Source organism: Sphaerodactylus townsendi, linkage group LG01 (assembly GCF_021028975.2).
Source record: "Sphaerodactylus townsendi isolate TG3544 linkage group LG01, MPM_Stown_v2.3, whole genome shotgun sequence".
NCBI classification, from domain to species: domain Eukaryota; kingdom Metazoa; phylum Chordata; class Lepidosauria; order Squamata; family Sphaerodactylidae; genus Sphaerodactylus; species Sphaerodactylus townsendi.
The window spans coordinates 75,701,650-75,726,047 of NC_059425.1; the positions used below are offsets into that span (position 1 = coordinate 75,701,650).

The 24,398-nt window shown below is 42.2% G+C and overlaps 1 protein-coding gene across 1 annotated transcript in view; it reads right to left on the reverse strand.

Annotated features, from left to right (window-relative positions):
* Positions 1-24,398, reverse strand: part of TTC27 (tetratricopeptide repeat domain 27) — a 109,702-nt gene that overhangs the window by 63,615 nt on the left and 21,689 nt on the right. Inside the window, exons 7-10 of the mRNA XM_048484148.1 lie at positions 23,415-23,551; positions 18,639-18,751; positions 18,181-18,247; positions 7,252-7,365 (exon numbers count right to left, since the gene is read on the reverse strand). Coding sequence (XP_048340105.1) covers positions 7,252-7,365; positions 18,181-18,247; positions 18,639-18,751; positions 23,415-23,551 — 431 coding nt within the window. The remainder of the gene's footprint in view (positions 1-7,251; positions 7,366-18,180; positions 18,248-18,638; positions 18,752-23,414; positions 23,552-24,398) is intronic.

The following is a 24,398-nucleotide window of genomic DNA, read 5'->3' on the forward strand; positions in this document are numbered from 1 at the left end:
GCTGCAACCCCCTGGCCACTTAGTGATTGATGTTGGGGGCATGACGGAGTGTGCGCACACCCATCCTGGGGTCTGTCCCCATGGTGCCCGCTGTGGCCTCAGGGCTTCCAGGAGCAACCCCCTCTCGAGTGCCATCTGGGGCCCATCCAGGCTGGCTCCCTCCCAGGTGGGTGATCCAGCAAGCTCTGGCTGCCAGCTCGGGCTCCAGGTTGCACTGCGGCTGATGGCCGCTGATGCAGCATGGGCCACCTGTTCCCAGGCTGGGGGTGGCGACTGTTCGCTGTCCCCTCCATCGGCCCCTCCCCTTTACTCCCTGTGGCCATCTTGGCATGGGGAAGGCTGGGGACAGGTGGGTGGCCAGGCAGGCACCGGATAAACACAAAGCCTGTACTCTGGCAGGTTCCCTTCTGCTAGCCTTTTCTTCTACACTGTTACAAGTGGTGCCCCGAACCCTGATTCACTCCACTTGATATTCCCCCATTGATGCATTTGTTGTATTTCCATAGCAACCACCTGTTTCATAGACTCACTCAATAGGTAAAGACTGGGTAAGGCAGATGGCTACTTGTATCAATTACATGGGCAATCAAATGTGTCCTTCCAGGCTTATTAATAAACACAGACCAAAAATAAAGCAAAAAAACAAAGCAAAACCTGCTGCTCAGCTGTAAAACCATCAGACATTTGAAGTTCACTGACTCCAGCACATCCTTCAAATGATAATTCCGACAACTCATATCCTCTGACTTAGCCTTGCGTCTGATTTGGAAATTAAAACTGGTCCAGAATGCGGTGGCCCGTTTGCTCACGGGGGGGGCCGCCAGAGACCATGTTTTACCTGTGTTGCGCCGCCTACACTGGCTCCCGGTTGAATTCCGAATCATTTTCAAGGTGTTGGTATTGACCTTTAAGGCCTTGCGCGGCCTGGGACCTCCGTACCTGCAGGACCGTCTTGCCCCATATGTCCCAACTCGGCCTCTATGTTCAGCAGAGGCCAACCTACTGGTGATCCCTGGTCCCTCAATGATGCGGCTGGCCTCCACTCGGGCCAGAGCTTTTACAGCTCTGGCCCCTGCCTGGTGGAATGCTCTGTCTCCAGCTACACGGGCCCTGCGGGATCTAAATGACCTCCGCAGGGCCTGCAAGACAGAGCTGTTCCACCGGGCCTTTGAGGGGTCCGGCCGCTGATGGTCCCCCCCCCCTCCGCTTCTCTCTATAACATCTATAGACCTACCGCCCCTTTCTTCCCCCTTTTCCTCTTAGGGGATTGATTAGAGAGACGCCATCGATATATTTGATGTTAGAACGCTGCTTTTAATGGGGTTGGGTTTTAATATATAGAGCTATCCCTAATGATTTTATAGTTTGAGACTATTGATTTTATTGTGCTCTATTGTCTGTTGTTCACCGCCCTGATACCTCCGGGGGAGGGCGGCTTAGGATGGATAGATGGATAGATGGATAATAAAATAAAATAAGTGGAAAAATCATGCCAGTTCTTTCTCTGTACAGCTTCAACCTGTTTGCCTGCACAACCATAACTTATAAATAGAATTCAATTCCTTAATTAGGTAATTATCATGCGGCAACCCCTTTAAAACTTCATATGGGCCATCCCAAGCCACCAAAAACTTAGCCACATGATTCAGTACTTTACCAGCAACACAAAAATCTCTAGACCTGACATGAGCATCATGATAAATCTTTTGCTCTTTCCAGGCTTCCTTCAAATCAACTCCTGCAGCTTCCCTTACTTGCTCTAGAGTCTGCTTCAAATCAGGTAAGCCCCTTTTTTAAATGCTTTCTAAACAGCAATCCATCTTCCCACATGAATCTCACAAAGTTGCTACGGGCCAATTTTTCAGGAGAAATTTTTACTTTCTCCCTGCACTCAGCTACAGTTGGGCATTTTGGACTTCCTTAAACTGCTGAGAGATCACAGACCACTCGCTCCATGGAAGCTTGCTGGGTGACCTTGGATCTGTCACACACTCTCAGCCCTGACTGTGGCTACTATTTGGATGGGAGACCAAGGAATACCAGGGTCATGATGTGGATGCAGGTAATGGCAAACCACCTCTTGTTTTGAAAACCCTACATAAGTCACTACAAGTCAGCAGGGACTTGACAGCAAAAATGATTGATATTCATGGTTTCATCTCAAGAGATTATAAATGCAGGCTTTACAAGGTGAATTTACACAGGATTAAAATGACTGCCCAGGCAGCAAATGTAAGGCATACAAGATAAAATACATTATTAGATCATTACAAAACAACTCTCTACCAAATGTGCCTCATAAAGAGAACATTAAAGCAACAGAAGGGAACAGATGAATATCTCTGGGGAGAGAGTTCCAGAGCTTTGGTGCCATAACCAAGAAGGCCCTCTTCCAGGTTGCTACCTGGATAATCACAGAAGCAGGGCTCCTGAAGATGGGCCCTCGAAGATGACAGTAACAGCTGGGAATGTTCAAAAGGGATTAGGCAGTCCCTCAGGTATTTTGGTTCCAAACCATATAGGGCTTTAAAGGTCAAGATTGTGACTTGAAACAAATTGAAAGCCAGTGTAGGTGAGCCAAGGCTGCACTGATAGGGTGCTTACAAGGTAATTACAATATTTCATTTTAGATAAGTTTGGTCCATCTCAGAGAATATGAAATTATCACATTAAACAACAGTTGAATGGTGCAAGAGACTTTAGGTCCATCAAAGAAGCTGTTTAAAACTAGTCAGTTTTTTTCAAAGTTGATGTAAAAAATAGAAATCAAGAAAAGTAACGTTCTGCCAAACACATTTCAAATTAATCTTTTGAACTGTACACTGGATACTATAACTCATTTAATTGCCGACACAACTTCTCTTTTGAAGAAACCACAAGAAAGAAACAGCTGCAACAGATTAAAAAAAACACTAGCCTTTGTTGCAAATTTCAAGCCACTGGAATTCTCTTAAAGCTATGTAAAATAGCTTTTTCATTTCAGTAACAGAAGACAGGAGCTAAATCATTTGTCAGTCGGGAAACTCTACTATTCTAGTTTTATTACATTTGAGGATAGAAGCACATTGGCTGAAATCCAAAGATTCCCAAGGGCATATTGAAGTGCTTCCATGTGCTCATTCAGGCTTCCATGATTCCCTTTTTTGACTGCAAGTCCTCACACTGCTTCAGTTGCAGTACTCTCAGGAGTAGCCACTGCAATCAAGAAATGGAAGTGTATTCATAGAATATCAGGGTTGCATTTAGGTGGTCAGAAGAGATCTGCCAACATTTCCCCCAACAGATAACACAAGCTACTTTGAGGTGAATATCTGGCCACAGTCTGCTTGCATAATGTTCTTCACATAAACTAACATCTACTTATTCATGATCTTTTCAGAATGTTGATTTAGGGAGAGGGGCAAGAGACAGGGACTTTTTAGCAATGAATTATTGGGGAGCATGGTTGCCTGAGTCATAAGGTATGGGGACATTCTAAACATTCTTTAAAGGCAAAATGTATGACTAAGTTGATCAAGATTTCAAAGCTGACTGAAGAGGCAACAGATTTCCAAATGTAGGCCCAGAGGCAAAAGAGGGAGTGGAGCAGGGGAGGACATCAACACACCACACACGACCAAATGGGGAAAAGTAGGCCACAGCTTTAGTGAACACAGGAACAGTGGCACAGAACGGGGATGGACCCAGCACTGGGAGACCTGCCTGATGCCCTATAAACTCATCCCCCCCAGCCCATTGGGGGAGAGGAGCCATGACGTCCCAGGATCCCACATGGGCAAAAATCACCGTGTGGACCTCTTGCTACCTACTGCTGAGAGCCAGGTGGCAACCCCTGACCAGGCATACTGCTGAATGGCTCCACCTCCCAAGACACTGTATGGGACTCCCCAAAACAGAGGCAGCGGGAATGCAGGCATAGCCTCCCACTATTCATGGATTTGTCCTAATGCCTCATCGCAACAAGAGCAAGGTGAACCTGAGATAGACAAGAGACCTAGAGATGTTCTCTACACATTTCAGGAAACAGCTGCTAGAAGTATAAACAACTTGCAAATTCTCTGTTTGCTGCTGTTCCTTACTATTCTGATAGTGAAATTGAATCTTTATTATCAATTAAAAGTTTCCATAAATCACAATAAACTCCCCCCCCCCATTTTATCGTTCAGGGCTTTCATGGCTGGAATCAACTGGCTTGTGTGCGTTTCCCACACTGTTTGGGTGTGATCTGGTAGTTTTAGCTCCTAACATTTTGACTGCATCTTTCTTGAAACATGCAGACCTGACATGCCTCTGAAGATGCCTTTGAAGATGCCAGCCACAGATAAGGGTAAAATATTAAGAGCTAAAACTACCAGACCATGGCCACATGGCATGGAAAACCCACTATAGTCAGTTTTTTTTACAAAAATTCTTCACCCAATGTAAGGACTACATTAAATCACAATTCAAAAATAAATTTCAAGTCAGCAGCCTCAAAAAACTTGACTAATAATAAAACTGTACAACTGTTCCTTCAAATAACAATTAAAAGGACCAACAGATACAGCTACCATAAAATTAAGTTCAAACAACACAAAAATCCTGCCCATTGGCTTAGGTTTATAACCTCCAGTGGGGCTTCCAGATCGATAAGAGAACCAACTCACTTAGCATCAGTGACAAGAAACTACCAAGCTAGTTATTCAAGCCTTTCTATAACTAAAATACAAGCTTTATTTAACCACAATATTGACAGATCAATGAAAACCACAGTTCAGCAATTCTGTTATACAATTCAGTTATGCACAGAATTCAAGCACTGATACAAGAATCAGATCGAAGCCAGTTCACCAATGTTGGAAGAGAAGCAGATAAAGCCATAGCTAACCTAAACTTAATTGTTGCAGACCAGTCTGAAGTGGAAATTTGCCTCCCACCCACTTCCAACGGCAACCCTGACAAGGCTACACATCTAGGAGCTCCAAAAAAAGTGTAGAGATGACCCCCACTATTTGATTGCATTTCAATATTAGATTTTAAAGCTTGGATCCAAACTGAGGTTCCATCTAAAAACTGAACCCACTTGGGCAAGGACTAGCTGGGATTCAACCCAATGTTGAATCCCAATTCAACCCGGTAGCTCCTCCCATTGACACTTCATTGGTCTTTTTTTCTCTCTCTTATAGCAGCTCAGCCAGACATCCTTGCCCAATCTATTTCAATAAGGTAGGTCAACAAACTATGAGCAAGGAAAGTGTTTTCCCCTTTCTGCAGGAGTACTAAGCAAAAGATTAAAGTGTTGCTATGGGGAGGGCAGAATATACATTTAACCAAATAAATGTCCTCTGTTAATGACTGCACTGAAATATTCAATCTGAACAGAATGTACAGAATTGTTCATGCCTCTGTTCTATCCTGCATGCTGTTCTCTAAGAATATACATCCACACCACAATCCAACACAACCCAAAGTTCTGACCCAAGTCCAAGTGATGAATACTAATATGTTTTCAGAAGGACTCCAGTCACAAACCTTTATTCTTCTTTCTTCCCCGCAAAGATAGTCAAAACAATTCTCAAATATGCTACTTGTAAAGACAATAGTTCTTGCTAATTGTGCATATTTCTGTGTTTGACCCAAGAGAGAGAACTGTCTTGGTTGATCTTTCAGTTTTAGAGAACCACTAGCGTCCATTCAGTTTCCAGCCTTCTTGACTAAGAAGTCATTAAGGCCATCTTTCATATGGCACATAATTCAGACCCTCAAGAAAAGGGAACTGTGTTGCAGTGAATCAGAACAACACAAATAATGTCTGTCTAACAAAAGTCAACTGACCAAAAGCTGCACTCTCTAACAATGGAATTATAGAAAAGAAAAATATTGTTGGCATGGCTTTGACTGCAGAGGATTCCAGACTGTACTAATTACCACATATATTTTGCTTATAAGCCACACAAATATGCAAGGAAAGATTTCTGATAAACGGCCAAAATTATGTAAACATGGGCCGATTCCGCACACGAGTAAAATAGGTTCGACCCAGTTCCCTGAGAAGGGTACTAACCTAGGTTGAAGCCATTGTTGTTCCCCACTGCAACCAGCTTGATCCCAGCTCGGAGGGCAGAATCATCCTGTGCCTCTTCGCTGCTCCGTTCCGATTGGCTACTGGTCTATGGCCATGTTCCGTCTATCCCAGGGGTCGGGAACCCGCGGCTCGTGAGCCGCATGCGGCTCTTCCGCCGCTGTTCTGCGGCTCCATGAGCGGAGCCGCCGGCCCCCTCTTCGCCCGCCCTGCAGGAAGCAGGGCGGGCACATCTCTAGCCCGCGGCCGACAAGGCCGCGCTGCGGGCTTTGGCTCCTGCCCGCCCCGCTGCTTGCGGGGCAGGCGCTCTCCCGGTGGCCGGGCAGGCTGAGCCGCCGGGCCCCTCTTCGCCCGCCCTGCAGGAAGCAGGGCGGGCACATCTCTAGCCCGCGGGGGGGGTGAGCGGGCGGGGGGAGGGAGGGCGAGCGAGCGAGCAAGTCGGCGGGGGAGTGGACGGGGGGGCGAGCGAGTGGGTGGGGGGAGCCAAATGGCTCTTTGGTGGTGAGCCAAATTTGGTGGTGAGCCAAATGGCTCTTTGAGGGGAAAAGGTGCCCGACCCCTGGTCTATCCCCACACACGTTATAAAAAAAAAACTGCCACAGGAATGGAGGGACGAAGGTGGCGTTTTTTGATTGGCCAGCTGTACGCATGCCCGAAACACTCAGCTGTGATTGGCTGAATGGGGGACTCCTGGCACCAGAGATTCCGCACTTTACTGGAATCGAGCTGAGTTTGAGCGTGGTTCCCTGAAAAAGTAGTAGTTCCCAACTGGAGTCGGAAATTTGACCGTTACACGGGGCGAAGCTGGTACAAAACCACGTTGATCCCAGTGGTTGTGCGGAGCACTTAGGTCGAACACAGCTCGAACTTAGGTCGATAATGCAAGTGCGGAATCGACCATGGTGATTTTGGGCAATTCAACATCCTGAAAAAAACCACAGTAAGTTAGCATATCCCTAACATTTCTTACAATTGGATTTCCTCAGTAAAATGGGATATCTTTATGGGACATATTAGGAAATGAGATATCTCCAGTTCAGGATGGAGGTGCACTCCCACAAAAGAGCAGGTTTGTGGTTTTAAATGCAACACAATGAAACTGAATCAAATATTTTATGGGGAAAGGAAGAAAACATTTCACAGCTAGAAAGAGAGGACATAAATTGGATTATGTCTCAAAAAAGTCTCACCTGTGTTTGCTTCACTGCCCGTTCAACTCGGCGAATACTTCCTCTCTCAAGTTTTGTTCGGAGAAACAGAGCAGAAGTTTGAATTGCCCAGAACTTTGGTTGTGAAAGAAGACACTGAGGGGTGCAAAAAGACAAAAATATGAAGTTACTGAACAGTGTAGGAAGAGGAGATGTTTTTTCAGTTCAGCAGTCTAATCACTGGTTGGTGAACTCAAAGACTTGTGCCATTACAACAAAATTTGCAACATCCTATGAGTTGGATCCCATGAATTTTAAACTTTTTGGTCAATAGAGAACAATCATACATTTGTATATACATAAATGTTTGCACCAGATCCATTTGTTCTGTTTTTGTTTAACAAAACAGTTTTATTTAGGGAATCATAAATGAAGCAGAGTTTGTGGAAACAGTCTTAGTCATCATTCCTTTTCCACTAGATTACTTTGAACGATCTTCTACCAAACCTATCTTTGAAGGAGGGAATTAGGAATAGGATTCAGAGTGGTAATTTAATCAGGAGTTCATAATAGGTGATAAAAAGTGTAAGATGATCACTTCACACCTGCACGAACATTTCCATAGGCAAAGTACTAGTTCACAAGAGGTGGACAATTCTTTTTCTCTGCAGCTGAACCATTTCCTGTGCTGTTCCCAGAAGTTCCTCAGCCCTTGAACTTTCATGTATAAGTTTCATTCCTTCCCACTGGAACCCCCTAAGTTCAAGGAGTGAGGAACAGCCAGTATTGTAGAACATCTGTTCACTGTGTAGGCCCACAGTGGGAGAGTGGCAAGCTTAACCCCTTTGGAGGTGGGCATGAGGCAGTCTATTTGAATAATTCTTGCACCACTGTTCTCCCAACAACTGCATCGTTCCAAGAGTTAACATCCATCATTATAGTGCTTAATGAATGTCAATGGAGAAGACCAGGTGGCTGCCTTACAAATATCGAGAATGCTGACACCGAGATTCCATGCAGTGGAAGCAGCCTGTGCCTTGGTGGAATGGGCATGGCTCCCTAGGGGGAAGGGGACCTTAGGAAGATCATATGCTTTAATGATAGCCTTAGTGTGTAATTTTGATCATTTCTGCTTCGAACCCTTCTGACCCTTGCGATGACCATTAAAACAAATAAATAAATTGTTGTCTTTATGAAACCAAGTGGTCTTGTCTATATAAAACCAAAGTGCCCTGCAGACACCCAAAGAGCGCATAGCAACCTCAGGAGAAGAAGGGAAGGGGGAAAAAACAATGTCCTGACCCAGATGGAAGTCTTCCTCTGACTCATCCTCCTGGGTCCATCTATGTTGTAATGCCCATTACAATTTTTTTTTTTTTACAATTCAATTTATTACAGTCAAAGACCAGCAAATTACAGTTAGGGACCAGCAAATTCTATACAGCAAATTACAGTCCAGGATCAACAAATTCTATACACACTCTCAACCTTGTAATTCCCAGTGTAATTGTAATATATAAAATACCCTAAAATCAACACTGAGGCCTAATTTGTTTCACTTATCCCATACATACAGTAACTTAACATTAAAATACATCCAGTCCATAACTTAGCGTTAAAAAATCCAATCCATAACGTAGCGTTAAAATGAATCCAATCCATAACTTAGCATTAAAATAAGTCACTCAAGTTAAAATTATTCGTATATGCGTGGGCTTGCCCTTATTTGTAATGCCCATTAAGAGTCGTTACCTGTATTGCCCAACAGCCAGCAAAACCCATCGAGATAATGGGTCAGCCACCAGGCCAATGGTCTAACAGTCTATTACTTCACCTTGGAGCAGGAGGAAAAATCCTTTGTAAAAGGATTTCCCCTGCCCCAAGATACGTTTTGGCCTATAAAAGCCCACCCTAGACCCCAGTCAGGTGTTCAATATTGTCACACACTACCTTGCCGTTTGATAATATTGTGCCATCAGTGCTGATCATCTCAGAGCCTAGTGCTGGCCATTAGGTCACTGCCCCCTGGACGTCCACTACAAGACTGGTAAATATACTCTTTGATGCCCCATCCCTTCTCTCTATATCTAAAACATGTCTTTCACCTCTAAATTACATCCTAGGGAACCGTGTATGCATGTTTTTACCCCAGTAATTGAGTGATTGTGAGTGAAAGTTTGTTTTATTTCATTTCCTTATTTTCTTAATAGAACCATTTAAAAGAATTTATTTTTCTCTGGTGCATTCTTATAAAGAGCTGGAACCCGTATACACAGGCAATATATTGATCAAAGTTACCCAACACTCTTTAAGCGACGCTAAGCGACCTTGTGCTCTACAGCTAATTTCCCCAACCAAAGAGGGTCGTTGTGTCTCACCATTTTGCGTAACATCCCCTCTCATCATGTGACTTTAGGCAGGAGAGGGAGTGAATGCGTTTCTAATCAGCTAGCTAGCACTTAAAAGCTTTCTAGTCCATAGTGGCTGGCCTGCAAACATGCACAGACCAAATGTGGGCCAGAACAGTGAACCCACAAAAATGAATGAATTCTGCAAAGCTACAAAGATGGTCAAGGACAGGAAGCTGACCAAACCACTGGTGCCCAGGTAGCTGTAACTATTTTTGACTTCAATTTTTAGCAGAATAGTGTCCAACCAAGATTAGACATCTCCTCATTTTCCTACAATTTTTTTTGGTAATGAAATTCATTTTTGCATGTTTCTTTGCTCATATTTCATTTCTAGAATGTGCTTTTCACCAAAAGATTTGAAATTAACCTTGTTTTATGCCATGAAAATGGATTTCTTTCATGTTCTAAGGAATTTGTTCTTAGGGGAAAGCTACACAAAGCATGGTTTCTATTTTCACTTAAAATGGAACAGAGCCATATTACCAACATATACCCAACTCCAAACATATCACTACGCTATGGCTGAAAACCACTTCAGATAAGCTTGACTCCAGTACTGTCCTTCCCCTCCTCAGGTGTTTAGATTGGATCAGATCCTGAAACCATTCAAGTTCAGACTTTCATACCACATCACAGTACATTGGTCTGCATTTCCCAAGGCCCAATATCAACAGCAATAAATCAGGAACTTGGATTTATATGAAAAGCATTTTAATTTCTCAATGCCAGATTCAAGGAATTTCATGGGTAATCGCTGACAGCATATCATTAGAAATTCCTGCTTTGTCCTGTCTGTGTTAACTCAGTACTTTCTCCCTTGAGCATATTGTTGAAAGTTCTGAACAAGGAAGTCCTAGAGAAAACATGTAAAACTAGACTGTGTTCTGCTAAACTATTACAAGCAGTTAGCTCATTTTCTGAAGATTATGTAAAGAAAGAATCTTCCACCTCTTGTATAGTCAAATGAACAAGGTATGCATTGGTATGTTGAGAAAATCAACCACTCAGCTTTTCAAAACATACATTTTTATCCCACCCTTCCTCCAGAACAGTTCAGCGAAGCCCCTTGGGATCTTTGTCTTGTCTCTCATGCTTTTAAGCAACTTTTGGAAACTGCTGGATGGGGGCAGGACCCTACAGTTCCATTCCACTAAAATAATAATTTATTTCACTGTAATGTGCTTTTCCACAATATAAGAGCCTTTTACTTCAGGAGAAGGATGCTTACATAAATATATGAAGACACAAATGTTAGTGGATTAATGACACTGAGCCCAAGAATCGTATGAAGGTCATGAGCAAAGTGTCATCAGTTCCTTCATTGTACTGTTCTCCTTGCCAACAGAGCCAGGAGAGGCAGCAGGAAACAGTAACAGAGTACTTGCTGTTGTGAGTGTCTGGGATGTGTGGCCATGGTCTGGTAATTTTAGAGTAATGAAGGATGAAGGAAACAAGATTTCTCCTGCCACGATCCTCATAGGTTCCCACTTCTAAAATTAATTCCACATGTCTCTCTAATATACATGGACCATCTAAAGTAAGCTGCCCATCACAACAGAAATGCCAGTTTTAGCACCATGTTTGAGCACCTCAGGGTTGCAGAAGCTGAACAAATGAAGGTGAAACATTAGGAGAAATAAGATTTTGTTCTTCACAAACTGTTTTAACAATCTGAAGTTATATGCCAGATCAAACAGCATTTCACTGTAACCTTGCTTACATGATAAAAAGAACTCAGTCTTCCTAATCAAATGACTCACAGAAGATAGTCAGCCAACAATAAATGACAAAAAATATGATTTTTGGACCAGTGGTAAAGCTGCAACGGGGTGGGGGGCGCACGCCATTAGCATTATGTGGGGCAGAAAATCACCCCTGACCACCTCCCCAGGAACAGGGGCGGGGCAAGGGGCGTGTGAACAGGTTCCTCTCCCTCCGTCCCCACTTTGGACCCAAGATTCTGCCAGAACCTTGAGCAAACAAAAGAAAAAACAAAAGAGAACAAGAGTTGTGCCTTGTTTTTCCAAAAATGTACATTGCTAAACTTCTGAGATTGCAAAACAACTATACATTTACTTACATGACATATGGCACAATATATTTGTGAAGGTTGAGAAAGAAAATAAAAGTAATCCAGCTGAGAGAAGCACTGTCAATTTATGATCAAAGCTTTACCAATTTGTTGCAATAGAACATGAACAAAGAATACAACATCACATTTAATGCAATGTTGGATTGTTGCACTGAATAGCACTGCCTGGAAATACAGCATGTTAAGTATCTTGGTTCTCACACATATAGAGGATCATGTGTTTGGCACTATGGTCTGACAGTGGGGGAACAGCAACCCCTGATGTCACAGAAAAATCACTGCACATGTGAAAGTGTCTTATACAAAATAAGACCATTGGTCCCCCTAGGTAAGTATTATGATAAAAATTACTTGCATTCTCTCTGATTTGGGCTCCACTGATTATGTTGCACCACATAATGTTAAAGTATATCTGAGAAAGCCTTCTGAGGGTGCCAACTTGCAAACAGGTAAGACCAGTAACTGCCCTGTGACCTGAATTGGTCTGGTCTGTTACCGTTAATGGGAGGAGTTACTTCGGAACAGACTTGCTAAGTGAGAGGTGAGTAAGGGGGAAATCTACACCTATTTATGCAGAGGTACCTCCCCAAAGAAATTCACTCAAAACTGGAATTAAGAAAAGGATTACGATTTGATTAAGGGATTAAAAATAATTTAAAAATACACATGCAAGCTGGCAAACAAACACAGAGAATTTTAAGGCTCCTAAGAAAATACAAGATGAGAAATAGCAGAGACAGATCAGGTATTGGGAGGGTGATATTTACCATTCCAGAAGTGAAAAGGTCCAAGGACAACTACAGAAGCAGCCAGCACTTCTCATGGGTGCAAAGAGGACATCTGAGTGAAATTTCCCATGGATTTTTGGGGTCTAGCTATAGGAAAAATTGACTCTCTAACACTTATCTCTCTGATAAGAGAGGCAATCTTCCTGGAACAAAGCAAAGTTCCGTTCCCAGTATGGACAAGGCTGTGGAAAAAGGCTTGATTCGATTAAGACCTGGGAGTCTTGATGAGGTTTGCGTTAATGCTGATTAAATTAAGACTAGGGGCATTTTAAGTTTCGATGAGCTTGAAATGTAAAAAAAAAAATCCACCTCTGGAAGGTTGATAGATGTTAAGAACTGGACAGGAGGTGTAAGATTAAATTAACATTTGGGAGGAAATAGTACAGGGTGATCTAGCTGGTTTTCTGATAAAATCTGGGTGTGGGCATTCACAAGTTCTTTGTGAAGTCAGACCCAAGTGCACCTACCATCTCAGGGTTGAGTTACTGTGAACCAGATTCAAATGCCAGTGCCTTCAGGAAAGGCATAGTCTGAAGCTATGCATACTCACTTAAGGAGGGGGAAAGACTGATGTCATGTGTCAGGCAAACCCTGTTGATATCAAAGCCTTTGAATTAAGAGTTGGCATCCATCTTACCCTTGCTCTGTTTTATGAGTCTCTGCTATCTATGATATTACGAAATGATTGGTAGTGCGTCAGAAAGGGCCCCCCTATCTGACTATAGGCTTGTATGGCAACAGCCTACACACATACATTCTCTCTTGTTATTCCCACCTTGTGAAACAACATGCCTGAGGTTGTTAGGAAGTCTCCATACTTGGACCGTTCCACAGGACATGCAAAAATGAAGTGTTCACATGGGCATTTTAATGAATAAATTGGACTTACATCATAGTGGAACACTCCAGGAAGGCAGTTCTAAAAAATGGGGGACCTTTACAGACTTACTTGTTGCTACTTCTCAATGAATATATTTGCAGTTTTGCTTACATAAATGAAGGCATTTACAGCTTTACAAATACATCAAATAGACTTTTACACACTAATTCATAAATGACACATTTTACGTTGGTAGTAAAATAAGCCTAAATTTGAGAGAAAGTAAATACCTACTAGATCTCACTGTTTCCTCAAATTTCTTTCCACTCCCCCAACAGAAGGAAGACTTTTCTCTGTTGTTTCAAAGTTTGCAGATATTTACATCTCTACAACTAGCACTTCAATTTGGACACAGAAACTAACTGTGACACAGATAAAGCAGGAACCCCATGCACAGATCCTTACTGTCTCATAAGGAGCACAGAGGTTTAAACAAAAAAAGATGGCATCTCTGGCCACAACTGCCACCTTTTCATCCAGGAACAGCCACAGATCCATGAAAAGCTACAAGCTGCAGATTTGAATAATTGAAAAATGTTCAGCTTCAGTTTAAAAAGATATTACATCCATCTCTAGTTCTACCATGATTCCACCAAAAGTGCTTCTGCCTTGCCTGCAGTAAATGTTAGTTTAGTGTTTCTATCCAGTTTGACGGGTTTTTTAATTGCCATAAGTTGCCAGGGTACAAAATGTGTTAAATAACAAAATCTGAGATCCTGAACATTTTTTTCTGGTATACATGTTCAAAGCAAAAATTTAAATTTAAATATTAATAGATGCAATGAAAATTGTTGTTCTTGATCTGGATTTTTTGGTTCTGAAATCAACATAGTTATAGGACACTGACATACAATGCCCATGTTGATATTACGATTCTTATTTTACTTTTAAGAGATCTGTATGTATTCTTATGTTTCAAGACATCTTCCCTTCTTCAGGACAGATACATTTAAGCGGATATCAGATGAATGTATGACAACCATCTGACCAGCCTGCAGATTTAGGAATCCACATGTAGGCTGAAAAGATGCCTGCTCACACACACACACACACACACAAAACCCCAAGTGTACATGATATAGAAACTAGGGTCAAATATCTATCTAGGCTTTACTGACCAACTTCTGCTTCACTATTAATGTTTATATAACATTTATGTCAAGAAGGTGCTGGCAATTTTGCAATGTTTTACAGTGTTGACAGGCACATTGGAAGTTCATGAAGACTAGAGATGTTATTTTGTTTTATATCCCTAGCTGAGACAGTATTTTGATTTCCTGGGTTGTAGTAAGGGTTAGCAATTTAGCACAGAAGCTTGATGTTTCCTTGTGTCAAATTTCTACAGTAAAACATATTAAGCAACAAATATGAAAATAAATATTCAAATTAGAAACAAAACTCACAATTAACTGCAAGCAATAAATAGTGAAATACAGCCTCCTTGAAATTAAGCTAATGAAATTATAGGCATCATCAAGGAGTAGCTGCAGAATTACTTGTTTACTAATTCATGCATTGGCCACTGAATGTCACTGCAATATTTTTCTATATAAAGGATTTGTCCAATTCTCATTCTAGAACTTTGCTAAAGTGTAACTAAGCAGAGCCAATCTGAAAATAAAGAGTCAACTACAGAAACATGAGAGAGAGAGATCACTTCTGAGTGGTTGGAGGAGAGGGCACCAGTTAATCAGTGGGCGATTATTTTGAACAGAAAAGATAGCTGGAGGAGAGATTTTGGAGAGGCAGAAGTTGAGGGAACAACTCTGTACTCTTGGCTGAAAGCTTTGCTTTCTGAGGGGATTGTTTGAAAGACATGGCTGGTCTGTGTTCCCTGGAAGCAGTTTAACACAGACACACCCAGGGATACTGTTTATATTTGGGAAAGATACACTGAATGGGAGAGGCAGTGAGACTTCTAATTCAGTCAGTATCCAAAGAGTGAACGGATTCTTTTGAGATCAGAAGGCAAAATCCTGACCTCTATGTCTGATTACCATCATACGCTACTCTCTTGGAGGGGAGTCCGGCCGTTCCCTTTCTTTAGGGAGGCCTTTAATTAAATTGGGTTTTTGGGGTGCCATATACATATATACATATATATTTTTATATTTTGTATTGACTGCTGCTTTTAATAGATTTTAATAGATTTTATTGGATTGATAATTGTATTGATTGTAATGAATATTGTTGTGCACCGCCCAGAGCCCCTCGGGGATGGGGCGGTCTACAAATTCAAAAAATAAAAATAAATAAATAAATAAATAATCTATATAATAGGGAATAATCTTCTAGTAGAATATCCTTAGTCTGGTGTTAGGTCGAACTGCTAAAGATTTTACCTCAGTGTAAAAGTATTCACTCAAGCTATCTACAGGTGATAGAATTCTGATAACTCTGGCAGCTAGAAGCTCAAAGATCTAAATAGAATTATAACTTCCTAAGGAAAACTGCCAGCATTTTGAAAACTTTCTGCCAATTAAGTTATTTGTAACATCTTGCCAGAGACTGAGAAATGTGTCCAAATCTTGTAACAGTGTCTAAATTGAAAAAGCAACATCAATCTGCAAATAACTGCTAGATATTGAAACTTACTTGTTTTCTGTTTTTGACAACGCCATATAACATAGTTTTAATTAATGTTTCTAGTTTCCTTTAACTGTTCAATAGCCTCTAGTGCCAAATTATTTCCAACAAGGAATAGATTGTGGAAATAAAGTGATACTCTACCAGTTTTCTGGAAAGGTCCTTGGGACTGATGGGAAGAAGCCCAATTTATTGAATAAATATATTTTAATTAAAGGGTGGGACAATATTTGGATGCCTGTATAACATCATTGACCTGCTATGCTCATAAACAAAAGGCTACTCAGTATCTGAGCAGACAGACTGATGGTCTTTTGGAGGGAAACATTTCCTCAGTGGATCAGAAAGCATCAGGTCATGGCAGAAGTCCATCACACAAAGTCATTATTTTGCCATAAAGTGAATGCACTCTCCAGCAACATCTCAATAATAGTGCCAAGATAACAACTGCAGCAAGTCCAGGAACCCAAGAATTTGAAAAATAATCATGAGTTGGAAGGAGCCATACATCTAGTCCAGGGGTAGGGAACCTGTGGCTCGAGAGCCGCATGCGGCTCTTCTGCCCTTGCACTGTGGCTCCACGAGCCGAGCCGCCAGCCCCATCCTTGCCCGCCCTGCAGGCAGCAGGGCAGGCGCACCAACTGCCCGCGGTCGGCCGTGCCGTGCCGCAGGCTTCCCCTCTCAGCCGCCCTGTTGGAGGGGGGTGGGCGCTTTTCCAGCGGCCGGTAAGGCCGAGCCGCTGGCTTCATCCTTGCCCGCCCTGCAGGCAGCAGGGCGGGCGCATCCATGCGCTTCTCAGAATGAGCGGAGTAAAAGGTAAAAAAAACCCTATATATATAGTGTTATCTTTATTTTAAATGTCAAAAATTATTTGCGGCTCAAAGTGTTTTCTTTTCCCATGGAAAATGGGTCCAAATGGCTCTTTGAGTGTTAAAGGTTCCCTTCCCCTGATCTAGTCTAACTCCCTATTCAATTCAGCCAGAGCATCCCTGACAAGTGTTCATCCAGCCACTGCTTGAAAACAGCTAGTGAGGGCGAGCTCACCACCTCCCTATGAATCTGATTCCACCGCTAAACAACCTTTATTGTAAAAAAGAAAAAAAATCTAATTTCTGCCTGTACCTTTCTGACTAATTTAAACCTACTATTGTGAGTCCTATCCTCTGCTGCCAACAGGAACAGCTCCCTGTCCTCCTCTGGCAGCCCTTCAGTATACTGTACTGCTTCTGCACAGCTAATGTGGTTATTTGCAGAGCAATATTTATGATATCTTGTATGACTATGCCAATGGCTATATCAAATAATGCCTACTCTTTTGTTTTTGCTGTTAAAAATCTTAATACTGGAATGGCTTTATTTACAGTTGACTTCCAAGGAACATTTTTATGTTAATTTGAAATGTCAACAGTTGAAGTTAGTAAGCATCCAAATATTTTTGTGACTGTTTTTGTATGGGTTTTCTATTGCACCCCAAGGTGAAATGCCAAATGCATATGGTTGAATCCAGAGTAGGGAATGTAGTGGTTAGAGTTTCAGTCTAGATTTAGGAGACCAGGTTCAAATCCCCATATGATGGAAAGTGAGTGTGGAATAGAAGTTAAAGTCTCAGCCTAGGATCTCAAAAACCTAGGTTTGAATCTTTTTCCTAACATGGAAGCTTGTTGAGTAACCTTGGTCCAGTCACACACTCTCAGCCTCACATACTTATAGGGCTGTTATGATGACAAAATGAAGAACAACAATATAAGCTCCTTGGTATCCCCACTGGGGGAAAAGGTTGAGAATAAATTAAGTAAATAAAATACATATCTGCTCCTTTCCCTTCTTTTTGTAGTCTCTTGTCCTCCATGAAAAGAAGATGTATTTTCAGAATAGTGCAGGATGCAGCATTAGAGCTTGAAGTGGAAAAATTGAAAATAATTGCTACCCCCACACCCGCATTCTCACATGAATAGGACAGGTGCTCACACAAGACTGAGGGTGTGTGGCATTTCTGCTAATTTTATCACTGCAGCTCCCCAAGCCAGATTTCAAGGATGGCATGGTCCTCAGGAACAAGATGATTTCAACAAGAGGAAGGATGCAATTATCCCTGCTGTTAAAAGTAATTGGGAACCAATCAGTCCAATCCTGAAAAATAGCTTTTTAAAAAAAGGGTTCTATGAGTGCTACAAATTGATATGCAGTTCTAGTGAAAGGATATAAGTTCCTTACCGATATAAAAGCAAGCAGCTCCTCTTCAGTGAGCTTGTGGACTGGGTTGTTCTTCTGAAAGTCTATGCTGTAAAATCAAATCTTATTTTCAGTATGAACAATAAATTATACTGAAATTAAAACATAGCATGCTGTTAAGATTTCGTTTTTAGAATTAATACATTTCAAAACTTGACTGAGCTATCTACAAAAAGAAATGAATAAAATTTGATATCTTTCATGTATCCTTGAAATAGTCCTATCAAAAGTATCACACAGTCCAGCAAACTTTGCTTTGTGTGAAGGTGACAGCTCTGAAAATGTTAGTGGGCCCCAAAATGGTTCTGCATATGCCAGCCTCAACTGACAATGCAATGCAAACACTACCCGAACCTTAAATTGTTTTTACTAACACGGTTGTGTTTCTGCAGAGATTTCAAGGGGGAAACTGATATGATGAAACAAATGCGTCACATTACCAAATTCCAAGAATAACAGCGAGTTCTTCTGCACATAAGTCTGGCATCTGGTTCGGATGAGATTCTGCAAACTTTATTTCATTTAGTACTGTGTCATCATTTAGAGCATAATTCTGTTGGGAAATATACAAAGGTGATGCATTCCATCTGTCTGAAAGTGGCAGTTTAGGGGGGGAAATGTTGAATTTCAGGGTCAGGAATTCTAAAGTTAATTATTCAGCAGAAAAAGTCACCTTGGATGTTGAAGATAAGCATCCTATAGGTTGCGTTAATTAACAGATGGTTGTGGGGAGGAGCATCAGAGAGATTTATAAAACTGTAAAAGGGGTAAGAATTTTTTTCCCTCTCTCATAATACCAGAACTCAAGGACACCTGCTGAAGTTATTGGGCAGGAGGTTGAGGATTTAAAAATCAAGTACCACTTTACTCAATCAGTAATTCACTTATGGAATTCACCACCACAGAATGTAGTAATGATCACTACCTTTAAAGAAGGATTGGACAAATTTATGAAGAACAGATCATTGGTGGCTATTTGCCACAACAACTAAATTGAACCTCCATACTTAGAGGCTGTAATTTTCTGAATGAAAGTACTGATGGTGGGATGGGGGGGACAACAACAGAGAGGCTTTGCCTCCTTGCCTTGCTTATATAGGCCATCCAAAGACATCTGGTTGCCTGTGAAAACCGCAGGCTGGAGTAGATGGACCACTAGTCTGATCTCCACTATAGCTGCACTTATGTTGTTAGTTGGAACATAAGAAAAGCCATGCTGGATTAGACTAAGGCTCATCAAGTCCAGCAGTCTGTTCACACAGTAGTTAACCAGGTGCCTCTAGGACAGTGGTGGCGAACCTATGGCACGGGTGCCAGAGGTGGCACTCAGAACCCTTTCTGTGGGCACACGTGAACAGAGTTTGTCATGTGGGGGGGGGGGAAATCACCCACACCCCACACACATATCTAGGCTGGCCTGGGCCTGGGCGTAAGCTCGGTTGCTGGCAATGGGGCTTGCTTCTGAGTAAACCCTCCTAGGGTCATGATTCACCCATTCGAAGTGTTGCACGGTTGCTTCACCAAGCTTACTCCTGAGTAACACATACCTCAAAGCCAAGTTAAATTGCCGTGTTGGCACTTTGCGATAAATAAGTGGGTTTTGGGTTGCAATTTGGGCACTCAATCTCGAAAAGGTTTGCCATCACTGCTCTAGGAAGCCCTCAAACAAGATGACTGCAGAAGCATTATCCTATCTGTGTTCCACAGCAACTAATATAACAGGCATGTTCCTCTGGTACTGGAGAGAACAGGTATGCATCATGAGTTAGCATCCATTTTGACTAGTAGGAATGGATAGCCCTATCCTTCATGAACATGTCCACTCCTCTCCTAAAGCCTTACAAGTTGGCAGCCATCACAACATCCTGGGGCAGGGAGGTCTACAATTTAACTAAACATTGTGTGAAAATAATACTTCCTTTAGTCTGTTTTGAATCTCTCATCCTTCAACTCAGCAGATGTCCCTGTGATCTAATATTATGAGAGAGGGAGAAACCTTCTCCCTGTTCACTCCCTCCAACCCTTGTATAATTTTATAGACCTCTATCATGTCTCTCCTTACCTGCCTGTTTTCTAAACTAAACAGTCCTAGATGGTTTAGCTGCTCTTCACAGGGCAGTTGTTCTAGCCCCTCGGATCATTTCGGTTGCTCTTTTCTGTACCTGTTCAGGCTCTGCAGTATCCTTTTGTAGGTGTGGTGACCAGAACTGAACACAGTATTCCAAGTGCGGTCCCACCAGAGGCAGAGCTACAAGGGGGCCACGGTGATTGCGTTGCACAGGGCGCGTGCCTGGGGGAGGGGGCAGCAAAAATTTCAGGTTTGTTTTTTGTATTTTTTAGTGTTTTTCAGTTTTTGGCCTGCAGGGAGCGCAGTTTTTAGGCTAGCAGCACCAAAATTTCAGGGAGTTTTCAGGGACTCTCCTGACGATACCACCCAAGTTAGGTGAGGTTTGGTTCAGGGGGTCCAAAGTTATGGACTTCCAAAGGGGGTGCCCCATCCCCCATTGTTTCCAATGGGAGCTAATAGGACAGGGGTGGCCAACCCATGGCGCTCCAGATGTTCATGGACTACAATTCCCATCAGCCCCTGTCAGCATGGCAATTGGCCATGCTGGCAAGGGCTGATGGGAAATATAGTCCATGAACATCTGGAGTGCCATAGGTTGGCCACCCCTGTAATACCGCAGGAGATGGGGACTACACTTTTGAGAGTCTATAACTTTGGACCCCCTGAATCAAACTTACTAGAGTTCTTTGAGGGTGTAAACAGATATGTGGATAAGGGGGAACCAGTGGACATTGTCTACTTGGATTTCCAAAAGGCATTTGACAAAGTTCCTCACCAGAGACTATTGAGAAAACTCAGCAATCAAGGAATAAGAGGGGAAGTCCTCCTATGGATTAAAAACCGGTTGAGAAACAGGAAGCAAAGAGTGGGTGTAAATGGGAAGTTCTCACAATGGAGAGATGTAGGGAGTGGTGTCCCCCAAGGATCCGTTTTGGGACCAGTGCTATTTAACCTATTCATAAATGACCTGGAAGTAGGGGTGGGTAGCGTGGTGGCCAAGTTTGCAGATGAAGTCATGCTCATTACTATCATACACAAACAGCCAGGATGGAAACTGAGTGGATGGAAACCCCCCCTCCCCTCTCCTCTCTTATAACATCTGTGGACCCTGCCGTTCCCCCCTCCCTCTCCTCCCCTTTTTCTTTTTTAGGGGATTGCTAGTAGGTCGCCATCGTTAATTTTGATATTAGGATGCTGCATTTTAATGGGGTTAATTTTAGCATATAGAGCTATATTTAACTTTGATTTTATTTGTGCTCTATTTGTTTGTTCTGTTCGCCGCCCTGAGCCCTTCGGGGGAGGGCGGTTTATAAATACAATAAATCAAATCAAATCAATGATACCAAATTATGTAGGGTGGTGAGAACCACAAAGGATTGTGAAGAGCTCCAAGCGGACCTTGATAAATTAGGTGAGTGGACTAAGAAATGGCAAATGCAGTTCAATGTAGCAAAATGCAAAGTGATGCACATAGGGGCAAAAAATCCAAACTTCACATACACGCTACAAGGGTCAGTGCTATCAGTCACAGACCAGGAAAGGGATTTGGGCGTCTTAGTTGATAGTTCCATGGGAATGTCAACTCAATGCATGGCAGCTGTGAAAAAGGCAAACTCTATGCTGGGGATAATTAGGAAAGGAATTGATAATAAAACTGCAAAGATAGTCATGCCCTTATATAAAAGCAGTGAAAAGTGCGAAGCCGCGCAATTTTGATGTACATTGTGTCCAGTTTCTGGTCACTGCATCTCAAAAAGGATATGTGAGGAGATAGAAAAAAGAAAAGTGCGGAGAGAGAAGGGCAACGGCGAGGATGATTGAGGGACTGGAGCACCTTCCCTATGAGTGAGGAAGGCTGCAGCGTTTGGGACTCTTTAGTTTGGAGAGGGAGACGGCTGAGGGGGGGGGATAATGAGTGAAGTCTATAAAATTATGCATGGGGTAGAAAATGTTGACAGAGAGAAATTTTTCTCTCTTTCTCACAATACTAGAACCAGGGGGGCATCCATTGAAAATGCTGGGGGGAAGAATTAGGACTAATAAAAGGAAACACTTCTTCACGCAACGTGTGATTGGTGTTTGGAATATGCTGCCACAGGAGGTGGTGATGGCCACTAACCTGGATAGCTTTAAAAGGGGCTTGGACAGATTTATGGAGGAGAAGTCAATCTATGGCTACCAATCTTGATCCTCTTTGATCTGAGATTGCAAATGCCTTAACAGACCAGGTGCTCGGGAGCAACAGCCGCAGAAGGCCATTGCTTTCACCTCCTGCATGTAAGCTCCCAAAGGCACCTGGTGGGCCACTGCGAGTAGCAGAGAGCTGGACTAGATGGACTCTGGTCTGATCCAGCTGGCTTGTTCTTATGTTCTTATGTTCACCAAACGTGGCTGGTATCATCAGGAGAGTCTTCTAAAAATACCCTGTATTTTTCATGCTGTTAGCCTAAAACTGCGCATGCTGCAGGCTGAAAGCTGGAAAAACACTAAAAAATACAAACGAACATGGGAGGGGAGCCAAATTCAGATTTTGAACTGGGCTCCATTTTCCCTAGCTACGCCTCTGGGTCCCACCATAGATTTGCATAATGGCAGTATAATAGCAGAAGTTTTATTCTCTATTCCTTGTCTAATTAAGACCAGCATGGAATCGACATTTTTCACAGCAGCCAAACACTGGGCTGTTGTTGTTTTCATTGAGCAATCCACTACCACTCAATATTTCTTTCTTTGTGTGTTGCTACCAGCACAGATCCCAGCAGTGTATATGTGATGATAGAAGCATGAAAGGTTTTCTATTTACCATTAGGTATTACGCAAATTCTTGTGGCACTGTCCATTTTGTTTTGTAAAATACATTTATGCATCAGAGTCTAAAGAATGCTCTTTGTTCTATATAAAATTATCAACACTTGCTACCACACAGTTAAGCGCACAGAGTCAGGAAATGACAAGTTAGTACTGTAATTTGATGTATACCTCTTAACATATGCATTACACTGGTTTCACTTTTATTGCTTAAAAGTGAAACCCAAAGTCTTTGACCGTAAGACAAATAGTTCAACACACAGACATACGGGAAGGTAATACTGCAAGCTGAATGGCACACTGCATTGCAAAAGAAAATAATTCATTTTTAGCTCTATACCTGTGTCAAATTTTCTATTGGTGTAGGTGTTGGACTAAGCTCCTGGTGAGGAGGAAGGACACCATCTTTCCTTTGAACATCTAATATAAGCTGTGCTACATATTTTTCTTGAAATCGCGTCCTTTTCCCCAGAGCACCTGCAGAAAGTCAGCCATTATGATGAAACAATAATTCCAGCAGTCATAAGAGCAGAAGCTAGAGATTAAACATATGTGAACAAGGACATAGTGATAAATAGCAACCTATTAATAAATGGAACCCTTATATTTCCTGACATCTCCTTCCACACCCCAAAAATGGCACTGCTGGGAATCAAGGGACCTTCATGGCCAGAAAGTCACTGGGAACAAAGGCCAGCAGCTAGGAGAGAGAAATCAGGTTGAACTCCACCACCCTTCATCTATCAAACAAACACACACAGTCCAGCAATGCCTTTTTAGGAACCAGAGAGCTTCAACAGGGGTTGGAAGGCGGAGAGAGATCTGCACCCTTAAATGTCTTCCATTTGTACAACCAAAGAATCTGAACTCATTTTGACTGGCTTGAGTGATGTTACTTAGAACAAAGCTTTTTTAAAAACTAGCTTTAAAATTCATGAATATCAGTCAATATCATCATGCCAGACATTCCAAAGCAACAGGACCTGTTTAAAATGTAATCAGCACCACAAATTCTAAGAACAGGTTGCTTTCTCCTAAACAAATGGTCACAGAAATAATGTTTTACTTGTCAAGGGTTAGTTCAGTCAGGAATTGGGAAGCTTCTACAAAATTTTTCAGGATACTTTCAAGAGAAAAGTTACTTAGGTATGTTTGTGCAACAAAGTAAAATGTTGTAACCAAGTTACATGGCAAAGCATAAAAATAAACTCTGTAGAATCATCATTAGACTTGTTGAAATGCATGTTAAGAGAAATTCACGGTGAATTTAACATGAAGTTTACTTTGCCCACTAAACTCCAAGTTAAACACTAAAACTTTCAGT